The following is a 21,888-nucleotide window of genomic DNA, read 5'->3' as shown; positions in this document are numbered from 1 at the left end:
GTGCCCGCGTCTCGCCTCCTCTCTCGCAGCTCCCGGCCTCGCTCCGCCCAGGGAGTCCGATGGCGGCGGCGGCCCTGAGGGACCCGCCTGAGGTAAACACTCGTCCTCCGACCCCTCACCGCCCTCACTGCACCAGACACTAAAGCCCCGAGTGCGTGACGCCTGCTCACGTGCCCGCAGCCCAGGTCGCGATGTCGAGGACGGTGAGGCGGCCTTGGGTGGCGCGTGGGCGAGGGTGACAGGCGGAGGGACCAGCAGGTGCAAAGGCTTGGAAGTCGGACTGAGCCAGGAGGATTCGGGAAAACTGGGGTGCGTCTTATGACTGCAGTAGAGAGAGTGTGAGGTGGAATCACGCCTGGACCGGCAGAGAGTGAGGTTGTTCCTTTATTCTGAGGGACATGGGAGTCACAGAGGGCTGTGAACGGACGAGGAACAGTGTATGTGAGGGCTTTAAAAGTTTTCAAAAATCTGCTCAGAGAAGAGAACGAACGGATTGGAATGGGGTGACAAAGAGAGGCACAGGGAGTTGAGTCCTCGTCCAAGGTCACAGGATCTGATGAGGGGCAGCAGAGGTTAGTCAGTCAGCCTGAGGTCACTAGGTTCCAGGGCTGGGTGGGGATACAAGGGAGTCCTGCACACACGGAGCCCAGCCATGGTTGCCTTCCTTTTTCGCCCAGGTTCTGAAGGTTGAAGAGGCACTTATGGAACCTATGTAAGGCAGGAGAGGGTGTCCCAGTCCCTCACTGATTCTGGGTGGCTAATACTGAAACAGAGATCAGAAGCAAGGCAGGCAGGGCTTTCCCTGGCTATGGGCTCCCTCAGAGAACTGGGATTGTACCAAATCATGTTTGATTTTGTTAAGCACTCTGTGGATGCCATGTTCCAAGTACCTGGGTGAGTCCAGAGAGGTGCCTGTGATGTGGGGCAGGGAGGTGGTAAAGTTGTGGGAGTGCAACTGTGAGGTCTGAAGATGTGAAAGAGGTTTGGTCAACTGAATGACGTGCACATCAAGGGGAATTGTGAGCTGAGGGCCCACAGGCCCTGGTGTTGGGGATTAAGGGTAAAGATGAGCCCAGGTTTAGCTGTGTCTTGGAGGCACAATGTGGGAGACCTCAGGGGAATTACTTCGGGGGAGGGATGGGGCCCTGTAGGCCAGGCCCAGAGTTTAGATGGCGTTTATCCCCCTGGCCACCGCCTTTTGTGGCTGAGGGCTGAACACAGTGAGGAGAGATCAGGCATCATTGGCACCAGGCCTGACGTGGGGAGCTCTGATGGAGGATGACTATGGAATACATGTGTGAAGAGATGAATTGTGGGTCCTCAGAGAGAGAATGTTTATGTTTCATCTATCTCATTCATGACAGGGTGGTGTGACCTTTGAGGACATTGCCCTGTACTTCTCCTGGGAGGAATGGAAGCTCCTTGATGAGGCTCAGAGACGCCTGTACCATGATGTGATGCTGGAGAACTTTGCACTTATATCTTCACTGGGTAAAAGCCTCACCCTCCCCAGTGACCTGGGCTAGGCTCTGTATCCTCCCTCACCCTCTTTTCTCCAAGGTGTGCTCTGTCCTTCTCACATATGGACCTTGGGCACTGCTTGTTTCCCCAGCTTTCTGGGTAGTTGCTGTGATAGGTAGGGCTGGGTTGTTTGCACTGCCCCCTTCTCTCCCCATAGCCCCAATAGAGTCTGCACTCAACCCTCGTAGGGATGGATTTGAGGTCAGCAGTCTTGCAGTGAGGCTAATACTTGCCCTTTCCCTGGTCAGGTGGTGAGTCCATTTCCTTGGCACTTCTGTGTCCCAGGTTTTCCTTTTTATCATCTGACATTTCGTTTTGCCTCCATATGCTAGGAATTGAAGTTATTGTCATGACCATTACTTACTTGGACCATGGGCTATTTTCCAAGGTTGTCCTTTATGGTTTTACTTGTAGTGTTTAGATCTCTTTTCTTTTTTCTTTTCTCCAGCTTATTGGGGTATAATTGACAAATAATACTGTATATATTTAAAGTGTACAGGGAGTTCCCTGGTGGTCTAGTGGTTAGGATTCAGTGCTTTCACTGCCGTGGCCTGGGTTCAATTCCTGGTAGGAGAACTGAGATCCCACAAGCCGCGCGTTGTGGCCAAAGAATAAAAAAAAAAGGTAAAACATAAAAGTAAGTATACAGTGTCATGATTATATATATACACACACACATTGTGAAATGATTACTACAATCAAGTTAATTAACACATCCAATACCTCACATATTATATTTATATTTCCTGTGTGTGTGAGAACCCTTAAGATCTACTTTCTTAGCACATTTGAAGTATACCATACAGCATTATTAAGTATAGGCTCCATGCTGTATTAGATCCTCAGAGCTTTTTCATCTTATAATTGACCAACATCTCCCCATTTCCCCTAGACCTGAGCCCCTGGCCTTCTACTCTTTGTTGCTATGGGTTCAACTTTTTTGTTTTTTCAAGATTCCATATATAAGTTTTAGCATACAGTATTTATCTTTCTCTGGCTTATTTCACTTTGCATTATGCCCTCCAGGTTCATCAGTGTTGTCACAAATGCATGATTTCCCTTTTTATGGCTGAATAATACCCCACTGCATATAAATACCAGGCTTTATTTACCCACTCATCTGTAGACAGATACAGGCATATTGCAGGTTTTGTTCCAGACCACCGCAGTAAAGTGAGTATCACAGTAAAGCAAGTCACACAGACTTTTGGTTTCCCAGTGCATATGAATGTTATGTTTACATTGTACAGTAGCCTGTTAGTGTGCAGTAGCCTTATGTCTAAATAAACAACGTGTATAACTTAGTTAAAAAATACTTTATTGCTAAAATAATGTTAACCATCATCTGAGTTGTATCTTTTTGCTGATGGAGGTTCCTGCCTTGATTTTGACTAATCAGGGTGCTGACTGATCAAGTTACTGAAGGTTTCAGTGGCTTTGGCAATTTCTTTAAATAATATAACAATGAAGGTTGCCACATTGATGGACTCTTCTTTCATGAATGACTTCTCTGTAGCTTGCGATGCTGTTTGATAGCATTTTAAAACACAGTAGAAGTTCTTTCAAAATTGGAGTCAATCTTCTCAAACCCTACTGTTGTTGCTTTATGAACTAAGTTTATGTAATATTCTCAAGAATTTGTCATCATTTCAACAACCTGCACAACATCTTCACCAGGTGTACATTCCATCTCAAGAAACCACTTTCTTTTCTCATCCATAAGAAACAACTCCTCATCTGTTAAAGTTTTCTCCTGAGATTACAGCAATTCAGCAATCTTCCAGCTCCACTTCTAATTCTCTTGCTTTTTCCACAACATCTGCAGTTACTTCCTCCACTGAAGTCCTGAACCCCTCAAAGTCATCCAGAGAGTTGGAATCAAGTTTTTCCCAACTCCTGTTAATGTTGATATTTTGACCTCTTCCCATGATTCACAGCTGTTCTCAATGGCATCTAGATTGGTGAATCCTTTCCAGAAGGTTTTCAATTTACTTTGCCCTGATCCATTAGAGGAATTACTATCTATGGCAGCTGTAGCCTTATGAAATGTATTTCTTAAGACTTGACAGTGTAAATAAACTAATTGATCCATGGGCTACAGAATGGATGTTGTAGTAGTAGACATGAAAACAACATTAATCTTGTATATCTCCATCAGAGCTCTTGGGTGACCAGCTGCATTGTCAGTGAGCAGTAATATTTTGAAAACAATCCTTTTTTCAGAGCAGTAGGTCTCAACAGTAGTCTTAAAATATTCAGTAAACCATGTTATGAGGAGACGTGCTGACATCCAGGCTTTGTTGTTCCATTTATAGAATATATGCAGAGTAGATTTAGCAGAATTGTTAAGGGCCTAAGATTTTCAGAATGATAAATGAGCATTGGCTTCAACTTCCAGTCACCAGCTTCATTACCCCTAATAAGAGAGTCAGCCTGTCCTTTGAAGCTTTGAAGCCAGGCATTGACTACTCCTCTCTAACTGTGAAAGTCCTAGATGCCATCTTCTTCCAACATAAGACTGTTTCATCTACATTAAACGTGTTTAGTGTAGCCACGTTCATTAATTATCTTAGCTAGATCATCTGGATAACTTTGGTATAGCTTCTACATCAGCACTTGCTGCTTCACCTTGTGCTTTTTTTCACCTTGTACTTTTATTTTCTGGAGACGGCTTCTTTCCTTAAATCTCATGAACCAATCTATGGTAGCTTCAGACGTTTTTTTTTTTTTTTTGCAGCTTCTCACCTCTCTCAGCCATCACAGAATTGGAGAGAGTTAGGGCCTGACTCTGGATTAGGCTTTGGCTTAAGGGAATGTGTGGCTGGCTTGATGTTGAATACAGATCACTAAAACTTTTCCATATCAACAATAAGGCTCTTTTGCTTTCTTATTTGTGTGTTAACTAGAGTAGCACTTTTAATTTACTTCAAGAACTTTTCCTTTGTATTTATTGATACGACTTGGTTAATACTGTTTGGTCCAAGAAGCCTGGCTTTCAGCCTATCTTGGCTTTTGACTTGCCTTCCTCACTAAACTTAATCATTTCCAGCTTTTGATTTAAAGTGAAAGACGTGTGATCCTTCCTTTTACTTGAGCACTTAGAGGCTATTGTAGGGTTATTAATTATCTTAACTTCAATATTGTTACATCTCAGGTAGGAGGGAGGCTTGGGGACAGGGAGAGAGATGGATTGGCCAGTTGGTAGAGCAGCCAGAACACGTATAATGTTTATCTGTTAAGTTTCCTGTCTTATATGGGTACAGTTTGTGGCACCCCGAAACAAAGATCACTGATCACAGATCACCATAACTAATGTAATAATAATGAAAAAGTTTCAAATATCGCAAAAAATACCAAAATGTGATGCACAGACACAAAGTGAGCAAATGCTGTTAGAAAACTGGTGCAAATAGGCTTGCTTGACACAGGGTTACTGCAAACCTTCAATTTGTAAAAAAATGTGTTATCTTTGAAGCAGAATAAAACAAGGTATGGCTGTACTTAGGTTGTTTCTAAACCTGGGCTATTGTGAATAATGCTGAAATGAACATGGGGATGCAAATACCTCTTTGAGATATGGATTTTGTTTCCTCTGGATATACACATAGAATTGGGATTTTTGGACCATATAGTAGTTCTTTTTCCAATTTTTAAGAAATTCCACACAGTTTTCCCTAATGGCTGTACCAATTTACAGTCCTACCAACAATGTAGAAGGCTTTCCTTTTCTTCACATCCTCACGAACACCTATCTCTTGTCTTTTTTTTTTTTTTTGCGGTACGCAGGCCTCTCACTGTTGTGGCCTCCCCCATGGCGGAGCACAGGCTCTGGACGCGCAGGCTCAGTGGCCATGGCTCATGGGCCCAGCCACTCTGTGGCATGTGGGATCCTCCCAGACTGGGGCACGAACCCGTGTCCCCTGCATCGGCAGGTGGACTCTGAACCACTGTGCCACCAGGGAAGCCCATCTCTCGTCCTTTTGATAGTAGTATTCCAAACAGGTGTGAGGTGATATCTCATTGTGGTTTGGATTTGCATTTCCCTGATATTAGTGATGTTGAGCACATTTTCATGTACCTGATGACCATTTGTATGTCTTTGGATAAATATCTATTTAGGTCCTTTGCCCATTTTTAATTGGATTCTTTCATTTTTTGTTGTTGAATTGTATGAGTTCTTATATTTTCTAGATATTAACCCCTTATCAGATAAACCCTTTACAAGTATTTTCTCCTTTTCCTTAGGTTGTGTTTTCATTTTGTTTCCCTTGTTGTTCAGGTTTTTGGCTTGATATACTCCCACTTATTTATTTTTACTTTCATTGCTTTTGCTATTGGTGTCATCCAAAAAAATCATTGCCAACACCAGTGTAAAGGAGAGTTTTCTCTGCGTTTTCTCCTAAATGTTTTACAATTTTGGTCTTACATTTAAACTTTTTAATCCAATTCAAGTTAATTTTTGTGAATGGTGTAAGATAAGGGTCTAGTTTTCTTTTTTTTTGCATGTGGATATCCAGTGTTCCCATCACCAATTATGGAGGAGACTGTCCTTTATCCATTGTGTGTTCTTGAGGTGCCTATCAAAGATGAGTTATATAAGTGTGCCTTTATTTCTGGGCTCTGTGTTCTGTTCCATTGGTCTATGTGTCTGTTTTTATACCAGTGCCATCATATGCTAATTACCATAGCTTTGTAATATTTTGAAATCAGGAAGTATGATGCCTCTAGCTTTGTCCTTCTTTCTCAAGATTGCTTTGACTATTTGGGATTTTTTGTGCTGCCATACAGATTTTTAGGATTGTTTACTCTATTTCTTTGGAAAATGTCATTGGACTTTCGATGTGGATTGTTTTCAGTCTGTAAGTTGCTTTTGGTAAAATTAACAATATTCTTCCAATTTAAGAACACTGGATGGCTTTCCATTTATTTGTTTTCTTCAGTTTTTTCCATTGTTGTCTTATAGTTTTCAGAATACAGATATTTCATTGTTAGTTTATAGAAGTGCAACTGCTTTTTGCATATTGATTTTGTATCCTGCAGCTTTACTGATATTGTTTAATAGTTCTAACAGATTTGGTTGGGAGTAGTCCCTAGGGTTTTCTATATAAGAGCATATCTTCTGCAAACACAGACAGTTTTACTTATTTTGTGATTTTGATACCTTTTTTTTTTCTTCCTGATAACTATGTGTTCTGGCTAGGCCTTCCAGAACTGTGTTGAATAGAAATGTGGACAGTGGGCATCTTTGGCTTGTTCTGGATTTCAGAGGAAAGGCTTTTAGTTTTAAAACTTTGAGTATAATATTAGTGTGGGCTTATTGTGTATGGGTTTATCGTATTGAGATACTTTCCTTCTGTACCTAATTTGTTGAGAGTTTTTAACATGAAAGTATTCTCAATTTTGTTTAGTGCTTTTTCTGCATTTTTTGAGACATTCATATGATTTTTATCCTTCATTCTGTTAATATGGTAAGTCATGTTTTCTGACTTGTATATGAGGAACTATCCTTGCATCCCAGAGATAAATCATACTTGATAATGATAATAATGTAAGATTCTCCTTCTGCAGTAAAAATCTTAACCACTGGATGACTGCCAGGCAGTTACCTAAATTTTTTTTCTATTATTCAATAGTGTAAGATTCTTGAACATGCTGTTGAGTATTTATTAGGAATTTCTCATTCTACGGTCACCAAGGATTTTGGCCCGTAATTTTCCTTTCTTGTAGTTTGCATATCTTGCTTTTGTATCAGGGTAATGCTAGCCTCAGAAATTGAGTTTTGAAATGTTTCTTCTTAAGTGTTTTGGAAGAGTTGAGGAAGGATTGACATTAATTCTTCTTAAAATCTTTGGTAGAATTCACCAGTGAATCTATCTCATCCTGGACTTTTCTTTGTTGGGAGATTTTTTTTTATTAATGGTTCAGTTTCCTTACTTGTTATTGGTTTATTCATATTTTTTATTTCTTCATGACTCATTGTTGGTAGGTTGTCTGTTTCAAAGAATTTATCCGTTTCTTCTAGTTTATCCAGTTTGTTGGTATTTAATTGTTCATAGTAGTTTCTTATGACCTTTTTATAAGTAGCCACTTCCCCAATGGAATTTCAAATCTCTTGTGTGGAAGAGCATCCCACCAACTCATTCTTAGATGTGACACATCCATTTATGATGATGTTGCCCCCTCCCTATAAAGTTAACGTTTACTTCACCAGCATTTGTTTGCATTCAGGTTGCTGCTGTGGAGCAGAGGATGCAGAAGCACCCTTTCAACGAAGCATTTCTATAAACATGTCACAGGCCAGGACTCACAGGAAAGGCTCCCAGAAGAGCCACCCCTGTAAGAAGTGTAGTCTGATCTTGAGAGGTGTTTTTCACTTGGCTGAGCATGAAGAAACACAACACAGCCAGAAAGTGTTCGAGTGTAGAATATGTATGAAACGATGTCATTTTAGTGCAAACCTCCTAAAACACCAGAAACAGCATATGGAAGAGAAATCCTTCAGAAACACTGTAGTCAGGGCCTTGTTTGTGAAGAGCTGCAAATGCCATGTGTGAAGGAAGCCCTTTACCTGTGAGGAAGTTGGGAAAGACTTTCTGGCCACCTTGGGACATCTCCAGCAACAGACCACTCACACCAGGGAGAAGCCAAACAAGATTGCCCAGCAAGAGGCAACTTTACAAAGCAGAGAAAGTCATTACAGCTGGGGAGAATTCAAGAAAGCCTTCAGCCCGAAACATGCACTTGTTCAGAACCAGGGTGTCCACCCTGGAAGACATTGTTTTGTGTGCAGTGAATGTGGGAAGACATTCAGGTACAAATCCTCATTTGTTGTGCACCAGAGGGTGCATACTGGAGAAAGGCTTCATGTGTGTCGTGAATGTGGAAAATCTTTCAGGCGAACCTCAACCCTCAATCTGCATCGAAGAATTCATACTGGGGCAAGGCAGTACAAGTGCAGCAAATGTGGGAAATCCTTTAACCAAAACTTTGTGCTTATTTATCCCTGGAGAAGTCACATTGGAGAAAATTGTTACTTGTGCAGTGAATGTGCGCAGTTTCCTAGCTGTAGATCCATCCTAATTCGACAACGGACAGTTCACACTGGAGAAAGGCGTTATGAGTGTACTCAATGTGGGATATCTTTTAGACGAAAATTTTACCTCATTGTACACTGGAGGGTTCACACAGGAGAAAGGCCTTACGATTGCAGTGAGTGTGGGAACTCTTTTACCAATAGCTCGGTGCTCGTCCTACACCAGCGAGTACATAAAGGGGAAAGGCCTTTTGCTTGCAGTGAATGTGGGAAATCTTTTACCAATAGCTCGATACTCATTCTCCACCGGAGAGTTCACACAGGAAAAAGGCCTTATGAGTGCAGTGAGTGTTGGAAATCCTTTAGTCATCAATCTTACCTCACTCAACACTGGAAGGTTCATAGTGGAAAAAGGCCTTATGAATGCAGTGACTGTGGGAAATCTTTTATGTCTCGCCGTGGCCTCCATTATCATCAGAGAGTTCACACTGGATCAAGGCCTTATGAATGTAGTGAATGTGGGAAGTCTTTTACCTCTCACTCTGGCCTTCGTTATCATCAGAGAGTTCACACAGGAGAAAGGCCTTATGAGTGCAGTGAGTGTGGAAAATGTTTTACCTCCAGCTCTGCCCTGTGTTATCATCAGAAGACTCATGCTGGAGAGAGGCCTTATGAGTGCACTGTATGTGGGAAATGTTTTTCCTCTGGTTCCACCCTCAGTAATCATCAGAGAGTTCACACTGGAGAAAGGCCTTATGTATGCAGTCAATGTGGGAAATCTTTTTTCTCTAGTTCCAACCTCAGTAATCATCAGAGAATTCACACAGGAGAAAGGCCTTATGTGTGCAGTGAATGTGGGAAATCCTTTATCCAAAGGTGCTCCCTTCTTAAACACCAGAGAGTTCATACAGGAGAAAGGCCTTATGTGTGCAGTGAATGTGGGAAATCCTTCACCCAAAGATGTCACTTTCTTATACACCAGAGAGTTCACACAGGAGAAAGGCCTTACAAGTGCAGTGAATGTGGGAAATCTTTTTCCACTAGTTACAACCTCAGTAATCATCAGAGAATTCACACAGGAGAAAGGCCTTATTTGTGCAGTGAATGTGGGAAATCGTTTATACAAAGATCTTACCTTCTTATACATCAAAGAGTTCACACAGGAGAAAGGCCTTATGAGTGTAATGAATGTGGGAAATCTTTTACCACTAGGAGGAACCTTCGTTATCATCAGGGAGTTCACACTGGATAAAGGCCTTATGAGTGCAATGAATGTGGGAAGTCTTATATCTATAGTTCCATCCTCCAGGATCATCAGAGAATTCATGTAATCAAAAGGTCTTATGGGGTCTTCCCTGGTGGCTCAGTGGTTAAGAATCCGCCTGCCAATGCAGGGGACATGGGTTCAAATCCTTGTCTGGGAAGATCCCACATGCTGTGAAGCAGCTAAGCCTGTGGATCACAACTCTTGAGCCTGCGCTCTAGAGCCCATGAGCCACAACTACTGAAGCCCAGATGCCTAGAGCCCGTGCTCCACAACGAAGAGTAGCCCCCACTCACCGCAACTAGAGAAAGCGCACACCGAGCAACAAAGACCCAACTCAGCCATAAATTTTAAAAAAAGAATAACAAATAAATAAATATTTCTAAAAGGTCTTATGAATGCACTGTATATGGAAAATCGCTTAGAGCAAATTCTTATCTCACTGAAAACTGTAGAGTTCACAATGCAGCAAAGCCTTTATGCATGCAGTGAATGTGATAAATCTTTTTCATCTGCGTCCAGACTCTGTTATCATCAGTGTTATGATCAGAACAGGGTCAAGGCCTTATGAGTGCAGTGAGTGTGAGAAATCTTTTATCCAAAGATGTCACAATACACCAGAGAGTTCACACAGGAGAAAGGCTTTATCAGTGTAGTGACTGTGAGAAATCTTTTACTACTAGGTGTGGCCTTTGTGATCATCTGAGAGTTCACACTGGAGAAAAGCCTTATGAGTGCACTGAATGTGGGAAATCTTTTTCATCTAGGTCTGGTTTCCATTAACATCAGAGTTCACACAGGATCAAGGCCAAATGAGTGTAGTGAATGTGGGAAATCTTTTATTTGTAGTTCCATTCTCCATGAACATCAGAGAATTCACACTAACAAAAGGCCTTATGAATGCACTGAAAGTGGGGAGTCCTTTAGAGCAAATTCTTATTGAACACTGTAGAGGTCATACTGGAGAAAAGACTTATAAATGCAGTGAATGTGGGAAGTCTTTTTCGTCTAGGTCCGGCCTCCATTATCATCAGAGAGTTCACACAGGATTGAGGCCATATGAGGGTAGTGAACGTGGGAAATCTTTTCCCCAGAGCTCTGCAGTCCTTCACCATCAGTGTTCACAGAGGTGAAAGACCTCAAGTGTCTGGTGAATGTGGGTAAATCCTTTACCTCTAGTTCCACCCTTTATTCATATCAGAGAGTTCACAGGAAAAGCCCTATTCATGCCAGGAATTTGGAAAATTCTTTCCTAAAGAATTTTCCTGGGGCTTCCCTGATGGTACAGTGGTTGAGAGTCTGCCTGCCATGCAGGGGACATGGGTTCGTACCCTGGTCCAGGAAGATCCCACATGCTGTGGAGTTGCTAGGCCCGTGAGCCATGGCCACTGAGCCTACGCGTCCGGAGCCTGTGCTCCACCACAGGAGAAGCCACAACAGTGAGAGGCCCGTGTACTGCAAAAAAAAAAAAAAAAAAAAAAAAATTTCCTCATTATACATGGTAGAATTTACACTGGAGAAAGGCCTTGAGCATGCAAAGAAATGTGCAATTTTCTAGTTCAGGGTAATGAAGTTGGAAGAAACTGAGGAGCCACCCATCTGAATTCAATCTCATATATCCAGTTGTCCACAGGGAGAGATACCCCTCAAGTTTCAGTTACGTGGGAAGCATGTGTGGCTATATTGCACTTTGTAATCTGTCCAGGTATTTTCCCAGATTTATGTCACTGCCCATGTCTGTGGCCATTTTACCTCTATCACCTGGCAGGTCCACACCATGGGCATCAGTCACCAGCCCAGTGTGCTCAGGGAAACTGACTTCTGTTCTTCCAAGTGTTGGAACAAACCAGGAGTAGTAGCCCAGTCCCTTCAGGATTGGTGTTCCCCCCTCTCTGACTACGTGTACAAAAGCCTGAAGGAATGTTGGCCCCGAGAACATCATATGAATTCAGCTGACAACGTGCAGAGAAGGACAACATTTTCCAGGGACATGTTCTCATATGCTCAGTCTTTCCATCTAGCAAGTCACCAGCCCAAACTGTGTGCCACACATTGTTTTGGTTTGTATAATATGGATGTCTTACTGTTTAAGGCCTATTTTGTTTTGGGAGTTCTTTGTGCTGCTAGAGGGTTTTTATAAGGAGATTTGGGCTCCACAGGCAGGGGCCTCAGGGAGGATAGTATGATGACAAAAATTGGCTTGCCATTTTTGGTCAAATTTGCATTGGTGCCATTGAAGTTGTAGGAGAGAGGGCAGGGACTTTTGGTCCTCATTTGAAGTCTGGATGCTGTGAGTTTTAGGAGACTGACATCACCCTCAAGAGGAGTAAGATGTGACAATCTCAAGTTCTTGGAGCAGCATGAATTTTTCCCCCTGTTCACGGGGGATATCACGAGAGATGTCAGCACTGTTGAGAGGAATCTCCTCCCTTGGTTTTGCAAAGAGCATGTGCCCTGATGTCCAAAATTCCATGGGTGACAGTCACTGGTTGTAAGTCTATAGGGGTCAGGGGAAACTGAAACTGATACAGAAACTGGGTTAGTAGGGAGCAGAGGAGACAGCAGCCAGCTCATTGGAATGTGCCTCTTCTAAAAGTGCATCCACAGATGTCTTTGTGATGATGACCTATGTGCAGGATCAGCGTGTACACAAATCTCAGGACCTTCAGGCATGTTTAACTTGTGTAGCTGAGGTCATTGTCAGAGAAGATAATTGGAAAGTTTTGTGGATTTTTGTAACCTCCCTGCAATGTTCGCCTCAAGGCCGTTGCTGCACAGGCAGAAAAAAGAAAGGTAGAAGTAGTCCAGGGATGTGGCTCTTGTGAGCCAGCCAGCATTCCTGTTGACTGAAGTGGAAATGTCCTTTATTACTCGCCAGTGTTTGCTGCCACTGAGGCAGGATTGACCCCCAGAGGGAATGACAGAAAGATGGTGAAGTTAGTATAGGGCTGTCAAATCTATTTTCCAAAAAAGTGGGGCATACAGATTTTGTTTATCTTAAAGTGTTTTTTTTAAAGCTTTATTTAGGTGTAATTTACATGTAGTAAAGTACACATATTTAAAATGAAGTATTTGGTAAATATTGACATACACATGATACCTGTGAAAACATCATCACAGTCATGGTAATGACCATATCTGTCACCACGTATTTGCCTGATGTCCTTTTACAGTCTCTGTGTCCCTGCCCTTTACAGCCCTCCAAGCCCCCATTGATTTATTTTCCATTATAATAGATACCATTATGTTTTCTATAATTTATATGATGGAATCCTTAAATGTTTACTCTCTTTTTTCTGGTTTCGTTTATATTTTGTAATTATTTTGTTATATGATGTTATATTTGTTATACAGATGTTATGTGAGTAGTTCATCCCTCCCTTTTATGTTCTTTTTTGGTTCAGTACTCTTATCTTTAGATATACTGCTATTTATCCATTCACTTGTTTATGTACATTTTGGGTATTTCCAGATTTTGACTGTAGAAAATAAACTGGTGCAAACATTTGTGTACAGTTCTTAATATGGATATATGTTTCATTTATCTTTTGTTCAAAAAATTAGATTGCAGTGTCTGAATCATGAGGTAGGTGACTATTTAGCTTTTGAAAAAACTAACAAATTCTGATTAAATGTGTTTTTTACATTTTTACCAGCACTGTATGAGGGTTCCATTTTCTCCATATCCTAGTGAATACTTATTTGGTCAGTCGTTTTTAATTTTAACCCTTTTAATAAGTTTGTTACTCTGTCTCACTGTTTTCATTGTATTTCCATAAGAATTCATGATTAGCATTTTTTCGGATGTTTGATCCCTTTTGTCATTTGCTCTCTTTTGTAAAATATCCATTTTTATCTTCTATTTTATGAACTTTGGCTATATTCTCTTTTTTTTTTTTTAACAAGTAGGACATTGAAACAACAAAGATGTGTATTGGAGTGTCATCCATTTTCACTTGTTGAATAATGTGACTGTTTTATGGAAGAAATGCTTTCAGTACTGGAAGAGCATGCCCTGAGTTTTTTCAGTTTTTTTGTTATGCACGGTGTAATGGACACATGTTACCATACGCTTTTAAGATTAATTTGCCCTGGGAATTCCCTGATGGTCTAGTGGTTAGGACTCTGCTAGGGCCTGGGTTCAATCCCTGGTCAGGGAACTAAGATCCCACAAGACATTCAGTGCAGCCAAGGGGAAAAGAAGAAAAAGATTAATCTACCCTAATATGTTGTCCATCAGTTTCTGAAGTCCAGACAGTGAATAATGACCTTGCTTTGTAGTGTTTGTCCATTTTCCTGCTCCATTTTGGGGGTTGGTAGGTTGGAGCAGGTCTCTTAGATGGACTAAATGACATTAGGATGAACAGTACATTCTTTGAGTCTCCAAAGCCCGATATGGAGGGAGCTAGGAGGGCAGGGATCAGACTCTCCAAGCCTGGGTCAGGCAACCTGGGTTTGTAGCCCAGATGTTGGATTCACATCCTGGATCCTGTTGCCTTGACTCACAGACAAATGAGTCACCTACCTTCTCTCCTCCCCCCACCCTCTGTAAACTGGGATGAGGACTGTCTTGTCCCCTGGCCTTTAGATGAGCTGCAGAGCCAAGGCTCTCATTCCCCGTGAGGTGGGTACGCCTGTGGTGAAACACCTAGCCCAGCCACCCTGCGCTCCTCCTGACTAGCGGTCTGAGCTGATGCCGTGGAGCCACCCTCAGGAGGCCAGTGCTGCAGGGCACTGAGGTCTCGCGTGGGTTTCCCACCAGAGAATCTTTAGGTGACTTGTTTGAACTCCTTCCGGTTCAGTTCCTGACGGATGTACAGGCAATGATGGCATTTAACTTGTTCTTTGTGAGGAGCAATAAAAGGAAGAGACTGGGACTTCCCTGGAGGTCCAGTGGTTAAGACTCTGTGCTTCCACTGTGGGGCGCACGGGTTTGATCCCTGGTCCGGGAACTAAGATCCCACCTGCAGTGCGATGCGGCCAAAAAAAAAAGAGAGCAAACAAAGACAGACCATTCAAGATTGGTAGGTGGAAGTTTTAATGGGCAAGGGAACTTATGAGGCTTGTCTTGGGTCTTGTCTTGGCTACAAGATGTGTGGCTTTCCCTATACACCCAACAAATCTTTCTTTTTATTCTTCCTTTCCTTCCTTCCTCCCTTCCTTTTCTTTCATGCATGCTGTGCCAGGTCTTAGTTGTGGCATGCGGGATCTAGTTGCCTGACCAGGGATCGAACCCGACCCCGTGCACTGGGAACACAGAGTCTTAGCCACTGGGCCCCCAGGGAAGTCCCCACCCACCAAATCTTAAAAGTTAGTATGGACGCCCTAACTGGATTCAGCCACATACACTGTCTAGATAGTCTCAACACCACATTTCTGTCTGAAGGCTGTATCCTTGAAGCAGCTTCTGGAAGTGGAGAAGGCAAATGAATGCACATTCCAAGGACAGCAGAGTGACTGAGGGGCCTCCAGTTGCCCAGGTCCAGCCTGGGGATCACCCAGCAGTCACGTCTTCTCAATGACCTCCTCCGACACTACCCACCAGCCCGTGACCGGCTCTGCAATCTCCCGAGCTCCCCTCTTCCGCAGCTTGCCCACATCCGTCGGCCATGGCTTTCTGTTGCATGGAGGTGGCTCATTTGGCAGATACCTGGCTGTGCTGAAGGCAGATGCCTAAGCAGCAGTAGAGGCACAGGCAAGAAGAAACAGACTGACAGTGTTTCCAAACTCAGTGTCAGGTTTTTCCACCAAGAACTCGTGAAAGTTGGCCTCTGTCATCGTGTGACTTCAATATGAGGTTAGCCGACTCATGGGGTATGAACATGCCACATTCTGTAGTTAATGGTGCACGCGCCTCCTTGAGTGGTAGTAATAACGTCCATGGCCTTCCTACTTTGGAGGACAGCTTTTCTGTTTAGAGATATTTGAGTTTTCAATAAAGACAGGCTTTGTTGGCTGTCATTTGAGGCTGCCTGGGTGGATTTTCTAAGAGCTGCTATGTGTGCTTTAACACCCTCCAGGCTGATGGAGGCAGATCACACCAGTGGGAAACAGAGTGTACCCACCTAGAATTGTGGAGAGGGAGGTTGGCAACTGTTCCTCTGGGGTGGATTCTCCCCTGTGCCCAGGGAAAACCCAGGGTACAGCAACCTGCCACCCAGGTGGAAGCCATGGCCAAAGATTAGTGCCACACAACCATCAGGTCCCATTTAGGGCCACCCAGTGAGTACTTGGCCAGTGCAACAAGTCAGTGACAAACTAGTTGCTGTACTTCAATATGATGGAGTAACTGCACAGATCCAGTGATGTCCATCCCCTATCCCTGGCCTCATTAGGTTGGTTCTGTTTAGATTTTTCTGTTCCAGCATAGGGCTCTCTGGGTGCTCAGATGTCCATAACCTGGGGTAAGTCACATAAACTCCTCCCATTCTGCACACAGCCACCCATGGCTCTAATAATGATTTGTTGTTGTTGTTGTTTTAAATGATACTTGCAGTCAGTTTGACAGGCTGCCTGTGTAGTTTGACAGAAAAAGAATACTCTTACCCATTGTTATGGGTCGTGTATGCCAAAGTCCAGGTCTCTGGATCAGTATTGATAATGTCAGATTGTTGACCTGAAACAAATAGACTGTCAGATATTTCTTCAATAAAGATGGGATTAGGGACTTCCCTGGTGGTCCAGTGGTTAAGAATCTGCCTGCCAATGCAGGGGACACAGGTTCAATCCTGGTCGGGGAACTAAGATCCCACATGCCACGGGGCAAATAAGCCCACACACTCTGGAGCCCCCCACGCCACAATTAGAGAAGCCCTCATGCTGCAGTGAAGATCCTGCATGCCACAACTGAGACCTGACGCAGCCAAATAAGTAAATTTAAAAAAATAAAGATGGGCTTATTTGGGATCAGCAGAGAGTTACAAATCAGGGTCCAAAACTATGGCAAGGCACATGCTATTTCCTGCATGGCAAAGGCAGGGGAATACTTTTTTTAAAAAATTATTTATTTTTGGCTGCATTGTGTCTTTGTTGCTGTGTGTGGCTTTCTCTAGAAAATAAAGATGGGCTTATTTGGGATCAGCAGAGAGTTACAAATCAGGGTCCAAAACTATGGCAAGGCACATGCTATTTCCTGCATGGCAAAGGCAGGGGAATACTTTTTTTAAAAAATTATTTATTTTTGGCTGCATTGTGTCTTTGTTGCTGTGTGTGGGCTTTCTCTAGTTGCGGCGAGCGGGGGCTACTCTTCATTGCAGTGCACGGGCTTCTCATTGCAGTGGCTTCTCTTGTTGTGGAGCACGGGCTGTAGGCCCACAGGCTTCAGTGGTTGTGGCACCCGGGCTCAGTAGTTGTGGCTTGCGGACTCTAGAGTGCAGGCTCAGTAGTTGTGGCGCAAGGGCTTAGTTGCTCTGCAGCATGTGGGATCTTCTTGGACCAGGGCTTGAACCCGTGTCCTCTGCATTGGCAGGCGGATTCTTAGCCACTGAGCCACGATGGTAGCCCCGGAACACTTTTATAGACAGGAAAAGGGTGTTGGGAGGGCTGTAGTAAACAAAGAGTCCATGGCTTTTCATTGGCTGAGTCTTTGCCAAGAAAGGAGTCTTTCTTCTTCCTGTTGGACATTGCAGGGCATGACAGCTCCCCTTTCTGGTCTCCAAACTGTATTTAATTAAGGCTTCCGTTTATTGTTTTACATTTACTTGGTTTTTTATAAGTTAATTTTTTTATTGGCGTATAGTTGCTTTACAATATTGTGTTCGTTTCTGCTGTATAGCAAAGTGAATCAGCCATACATATACATATAACCACTCTGTTCTAGACTCCATTCCCATATAGGTCATTATAGAGCACCAAATAGAGTTCCCTGTGCTCTACAGTAGGTTCTTATTAGTTAACTTTTATATATAGTAGTGTGTACACATCAATCCCAATTTCCCAGTTTATCTTCCCCCACCAGCCCTTTCCCCTTTGGTAACCATAAGTTTGTTTTCTACATCTGTGACTCAATTTCTGTTTTGTAAATAGGTTCATTTGTACCATTTTCTTAGATCCCACATATAAGTGACATCATATGATATTTGTCTTTCTCTGTCTGACTTACTGCACTCAGTATGACAATCTCTAGTTCCATCCATGTTGCTTCAAATGGCATTTTTTCATTCTTTTTTATGGCTGAGTAATATTCCATGGTATATATGTACCACATCTTCTTTATCCATCACCTGTTAGTGATTTAATCGGCTGCTTTAATGCTCCATTTTTCCTTTCTACCAACCCTGCTGCTTGCGGGTTACAGGGGAGATAGAACCTCCACTCAATGCCAAGTTCTTTTGCTCAGTCTTGCACATCACGACCTTTGAGATGTGACCCCTGATCACCATCTGTTGGATTAGAGTATGCATGCATGTGACTCAGCCCCTCCAATCCCCTGCTAGCGGTCAACTGGTTTCCCTGTCACCAGGAGGCAGCTTGGGTTAAACCCGACACAGTGTCCACACAAACCAAGGTGTATTTAGAACCTTCACTCGCACGGAGGAGGCCGGTGTAACCATTTGCCAGCCACTCCCTGGTCGGCAACTCCATAGATGGCCCCAGACTCCTTTGACGGTTGCCTTGGACGTTGTTTAGAACACTCTGAGAAAGCCCTTCCTTTTTCCTTTCTGTTTCCTCCTGGTTGTTGTCAAGAGAAAGCCTCTGTGTGATGCTGAGCCTCTAATGCCCCCCACCCCGTTACTAATTTCCCTTTTCAGCAGAGGGAGCAGGCCTAACAAGACCCGTGAGCTCCCTGAGATGGTGGAGCATTATTTTTATTTCATGAGTATTTTCATGGTGAACTTCATTTGTGAGAAGTCAGGTTTGTTTTCCTAATTAGCAGAGAAGCTAATACGCTTCTTAGAATACAATCTAAAAAAAAAAAAAAAGAATACAATCTATTTAAGACGGTGTACATCAGTTTAAAGAGAATAAAATTAGTAACGATTATCACAGCTAAGGTCTCCTTTTCCTTTCAGCTGTCATACTGTAAACAATGTCCTTTCTGTGATCTATTTAGTACCACATTAATGCTTTTTGGTGGTGATTTCACTGTTGAAAATGGCGCTTAAGTGTAGTGTTTATGTGCTGTATGGTGTTCCTAACCTAAGCACAAGGCTGTGATGTGCCTTAGAAAGAAAATAGGTATTAGATCAGCTTTGTTGAGTCATGAGTTACAGAACTGTTGGCTGTGAGTTCAGTGTTCATATGACAACAATACATAGCAAGGTGTCTTTGGATAGGAACACTCATGAAACAATGTTATATATTGATCAGTTGGCAAACAAGCTGTGACCCAAGGTTCTTGGGAACCCAAATCTGTATTTCCTCTAAAAGCAATGGTTTTTGATGCAGAAATCAGTAGTGCAAGCATTTAATTAGTGAAACGAAAAGACTGCTTTTGAGAACATAACTTCCGTGAATAATGGTGGTTATATAAAACATAGCTACCATGATAATGAGAAGTAACTGTGTTTTTTCTTTGGCCTCACCACGTGGCATGCGGGATCTTAATTCCCCGACCAGCAATTGAACCTGCACCCTCCGCAGTGAAAGCATGGAGTCCTAAACACTGGACCACCAGGGAAGTCCCTGACTGTACTTTAATACTGTTTTTTTTTTTTTCTTGGCCACGCTGTTCAGGTGGTGGGAACCTTAGTTCCCTGACCAGGGACTGAACCTGGGGCCACAGCAGTGAAAGCGTGGAGTCCTAACCACTGGACTGCCAAGGGATTCCTGCTAACACACTTATTTTTAAAGCACAGGTGATTATCACCATTTCTCATTCCTAATCGTTATATTGTGTTTTACCATTATGTATGTTCCTGAGGTTTTGACTCCCGAACATGGAACAGAATACCAAGTTGTGTTTCTGCACATCTCTTTCCGATTCCATGTTGTGTGATGTTGTGACAGCTTGAGATGGGCCCTGGAGGGAGTATTTACATGAGGGATATTGACAAACACTACCAACACGGGCTTGTCCTATTGATGTTTAGACTTTAGAAAGTGATGAACAATATGTTAATAGAGCAGATTACACTAAAGTGTATGGTATCTATGGCTGTTACGTTATGAATAGCACAAAACATTGAGGATGTAGTCTTCAGTTCTCAAAAACAATTGTTATTAAAAAAAATTGTTATAGACTTGTGCCTCATGGCCCAATATATAGTTGAAGCTTTAACCCTAATCCAACTGTATCTGGCGTTAGGGCATTCAAAGAAGTAATTAAGGTTAAATGAGATCATTAGGGTTGGGATCTAACACAACATAATTACTGTTTTTATAATGAAAGGGAAAGACACCAGGGAGGCAGTCACACAGAGAAAAGCCACGTAAGCACACAGCAAGATAGTGGCCATCTGCAAGCCAAGGAGAGAGGCCTCAGGAGAAACCATCCTCAATGGCGCCTTGAACTCTGTCTTCTAGTTTCCAGACCCAGATCCAGTTTCCTCTGTGCGTAGATGCACAGAGAGAGCGCCCTCTGCTGTCTCTTCCTCTTCTTATAAGGACACTAGTCCTGTCAGATCAGGCCTTATTTACCCTGAACTACCATCTTAAAAGCCCTATCGCCAAATATAGTCAAATTGGGCATTAGGCCTTCAAATAAGAATGGTGGCAGGGGAGAGGAGAGAGATAATTCAGTCTATAACACAGTACAGTACTAAGGTAAAGGCCTTTACCCCATGTGAACATGCTGATGTCTTAGGGGGAATTCCCTGGCAGTCGGTGGTTAGGACTCTGGGCTTCCATTTTAGGGGGCACGGGTTCAATCCCTGGTCAGGGAACTAAGATCCCGCATGCCGTGCGGCACGGTTAAAAGAAAAAAAATTGATGTCTTAGGAAACTGGAGTTGGAAGCAAAGGATTTGCTACAATCCCTGCACTCATAGGGCCTTTCTCCTGTGTGAACCCTAGTGTTTAAAACAGATTTAGGCTCTGTTGGGACTTCCCTGGTGGTCTAGTGGGTAAGACTCTGAGCTGCCCATGCAGGGGGCCCGGGTTCAATCCCTGGTCGGTAAACTAGATCCCACATGCATGCCACAACTATTTGGCACGGCCAAATAAGTAAATATTTAATTTTAATTTTTTTTTTTTTTTTTTGCGGTACGCGGGCTTCTCACTGTTGTGGCCTCTCCCGTTGCGGAGCACAGGCTCCGGACGCGCAGGCTCAGCGGCCATGGCTCACGGGCCCAGCCCCTCCACGGCATGTGGGATCTTCCCGGACTGCGGCACGAACCCGTGTCCCCTGCATTGGCAGATGGACTCTCAACCACTGCGCCACCAGGGAAGCCCCTTATTTTAATTTTTTTAAATAAATTTATTTATTGATATATGGCCACGTTGGGTCTTCGTTGCTGTGCATGGGCTTTCTCTAGTTGCGGCGAGCGGGGGCTACTTTTCGTTGTGGTGTGCAGGCTTCTCATTATGGTGGCTTCTCTTGTTGCAGAGCATGGGCTCTAGGCACACGGGCTTCAGTAGTTGTGGCATGCGGGCTCAGCAGTTGTGGCTCACCGGCTCTAGACCGCAGGCTCAGTAGTTGTGGCTCACAGGCTTAGTTGCTCCGTGGCATGTGGGATCTTCCCAGACCAGGGTTCAAACCTGTGTCCCCCGCATTGGCAGGCGGATTCCTAACCACTGTGACACCAGGGAAGTCCCTAAATAAATATTTTTTAAATAATAAAATAAAACAGATTTAGGCTGTATAGGCAAGAAGGGCGAATGCCTTTCATATGAATTTCAAACTTTCTGTGCCTCAGAGGGGACAGTTTGATGGTGGAAAATAGGTTCCAAGTTTTGGCCAAGAATAGGTTGCTGTCCATGGGCCTCCTGGGAAAGAGGGCTGGGCTTTGTGGCCCTCATTTGGGACCGGATGCCATGAGCTTTAGAAGACTCAGAGGAGGGGTCAGTGTGACAATCTCAAGTGCTTCTGGGAGCAGCATGAATTTTCCCGCTTGTTCACAAGGCCTAACAGCACTGATAAGGGGAATGTCTTCTTCAGATCTTGCCAAGAGCTGTGTCCCCTGACGTCCAGA

At 43.3% G+C, this 21,888-nt stretch overlaps 2 protein-coding genes across 2 annotated transcripts in view; one reads left to right on the top strand and one right to left on the bottom strand.

Moving 5' to 3' along the window:
- Positions 1-21,888, bottom strand: part of LOC103076278 (zinc finger protein 551-like) — a 220,216-nt gene that overhangs the window by 82,450 nt on the left and 115,878 nt on the right. The window contains 1 exon segment of the mRNA XM_082931098.1: positions 20,702-20,755. Within this exon segment, the coding sequence (XP_082787224.1) occupies positions 20,702-20,755 (54 nt within the window).
- Positions 60-10,951, top strand: LOC103089004 (zinc finger protein OZF-like). The gene is given in 6 exon segments (XM_082931087.1): positions 60-92; positions 1,365-1,491; positions 7,750-8,030; positions 8,139-8,332; positions 8,585-9,892; positions 10,771-10,951. Coding segments are annotated over 6 exon segments (2,124 nt in total).

This window comes from Lipotes vexillifer, unplaced genomic scaffold (genome assembly GCF_000442215.2).
Source record: "Lipotes vexillifer unplaced genomic scaffold, Lipotes_vexillifer_v1.1 scaffold995, whole genome shotgun sequence".
NCBI lineage: Eukaryota > Metazoa > Chordata > Mammalia > Artiodactyla > Lipotidae > Lipotes > Lipotes vexillifer.
Note: the sequence above shows the minus strand (reverse complement) of the source record. Positions and strands in the feature narration are given on the sequence as shown.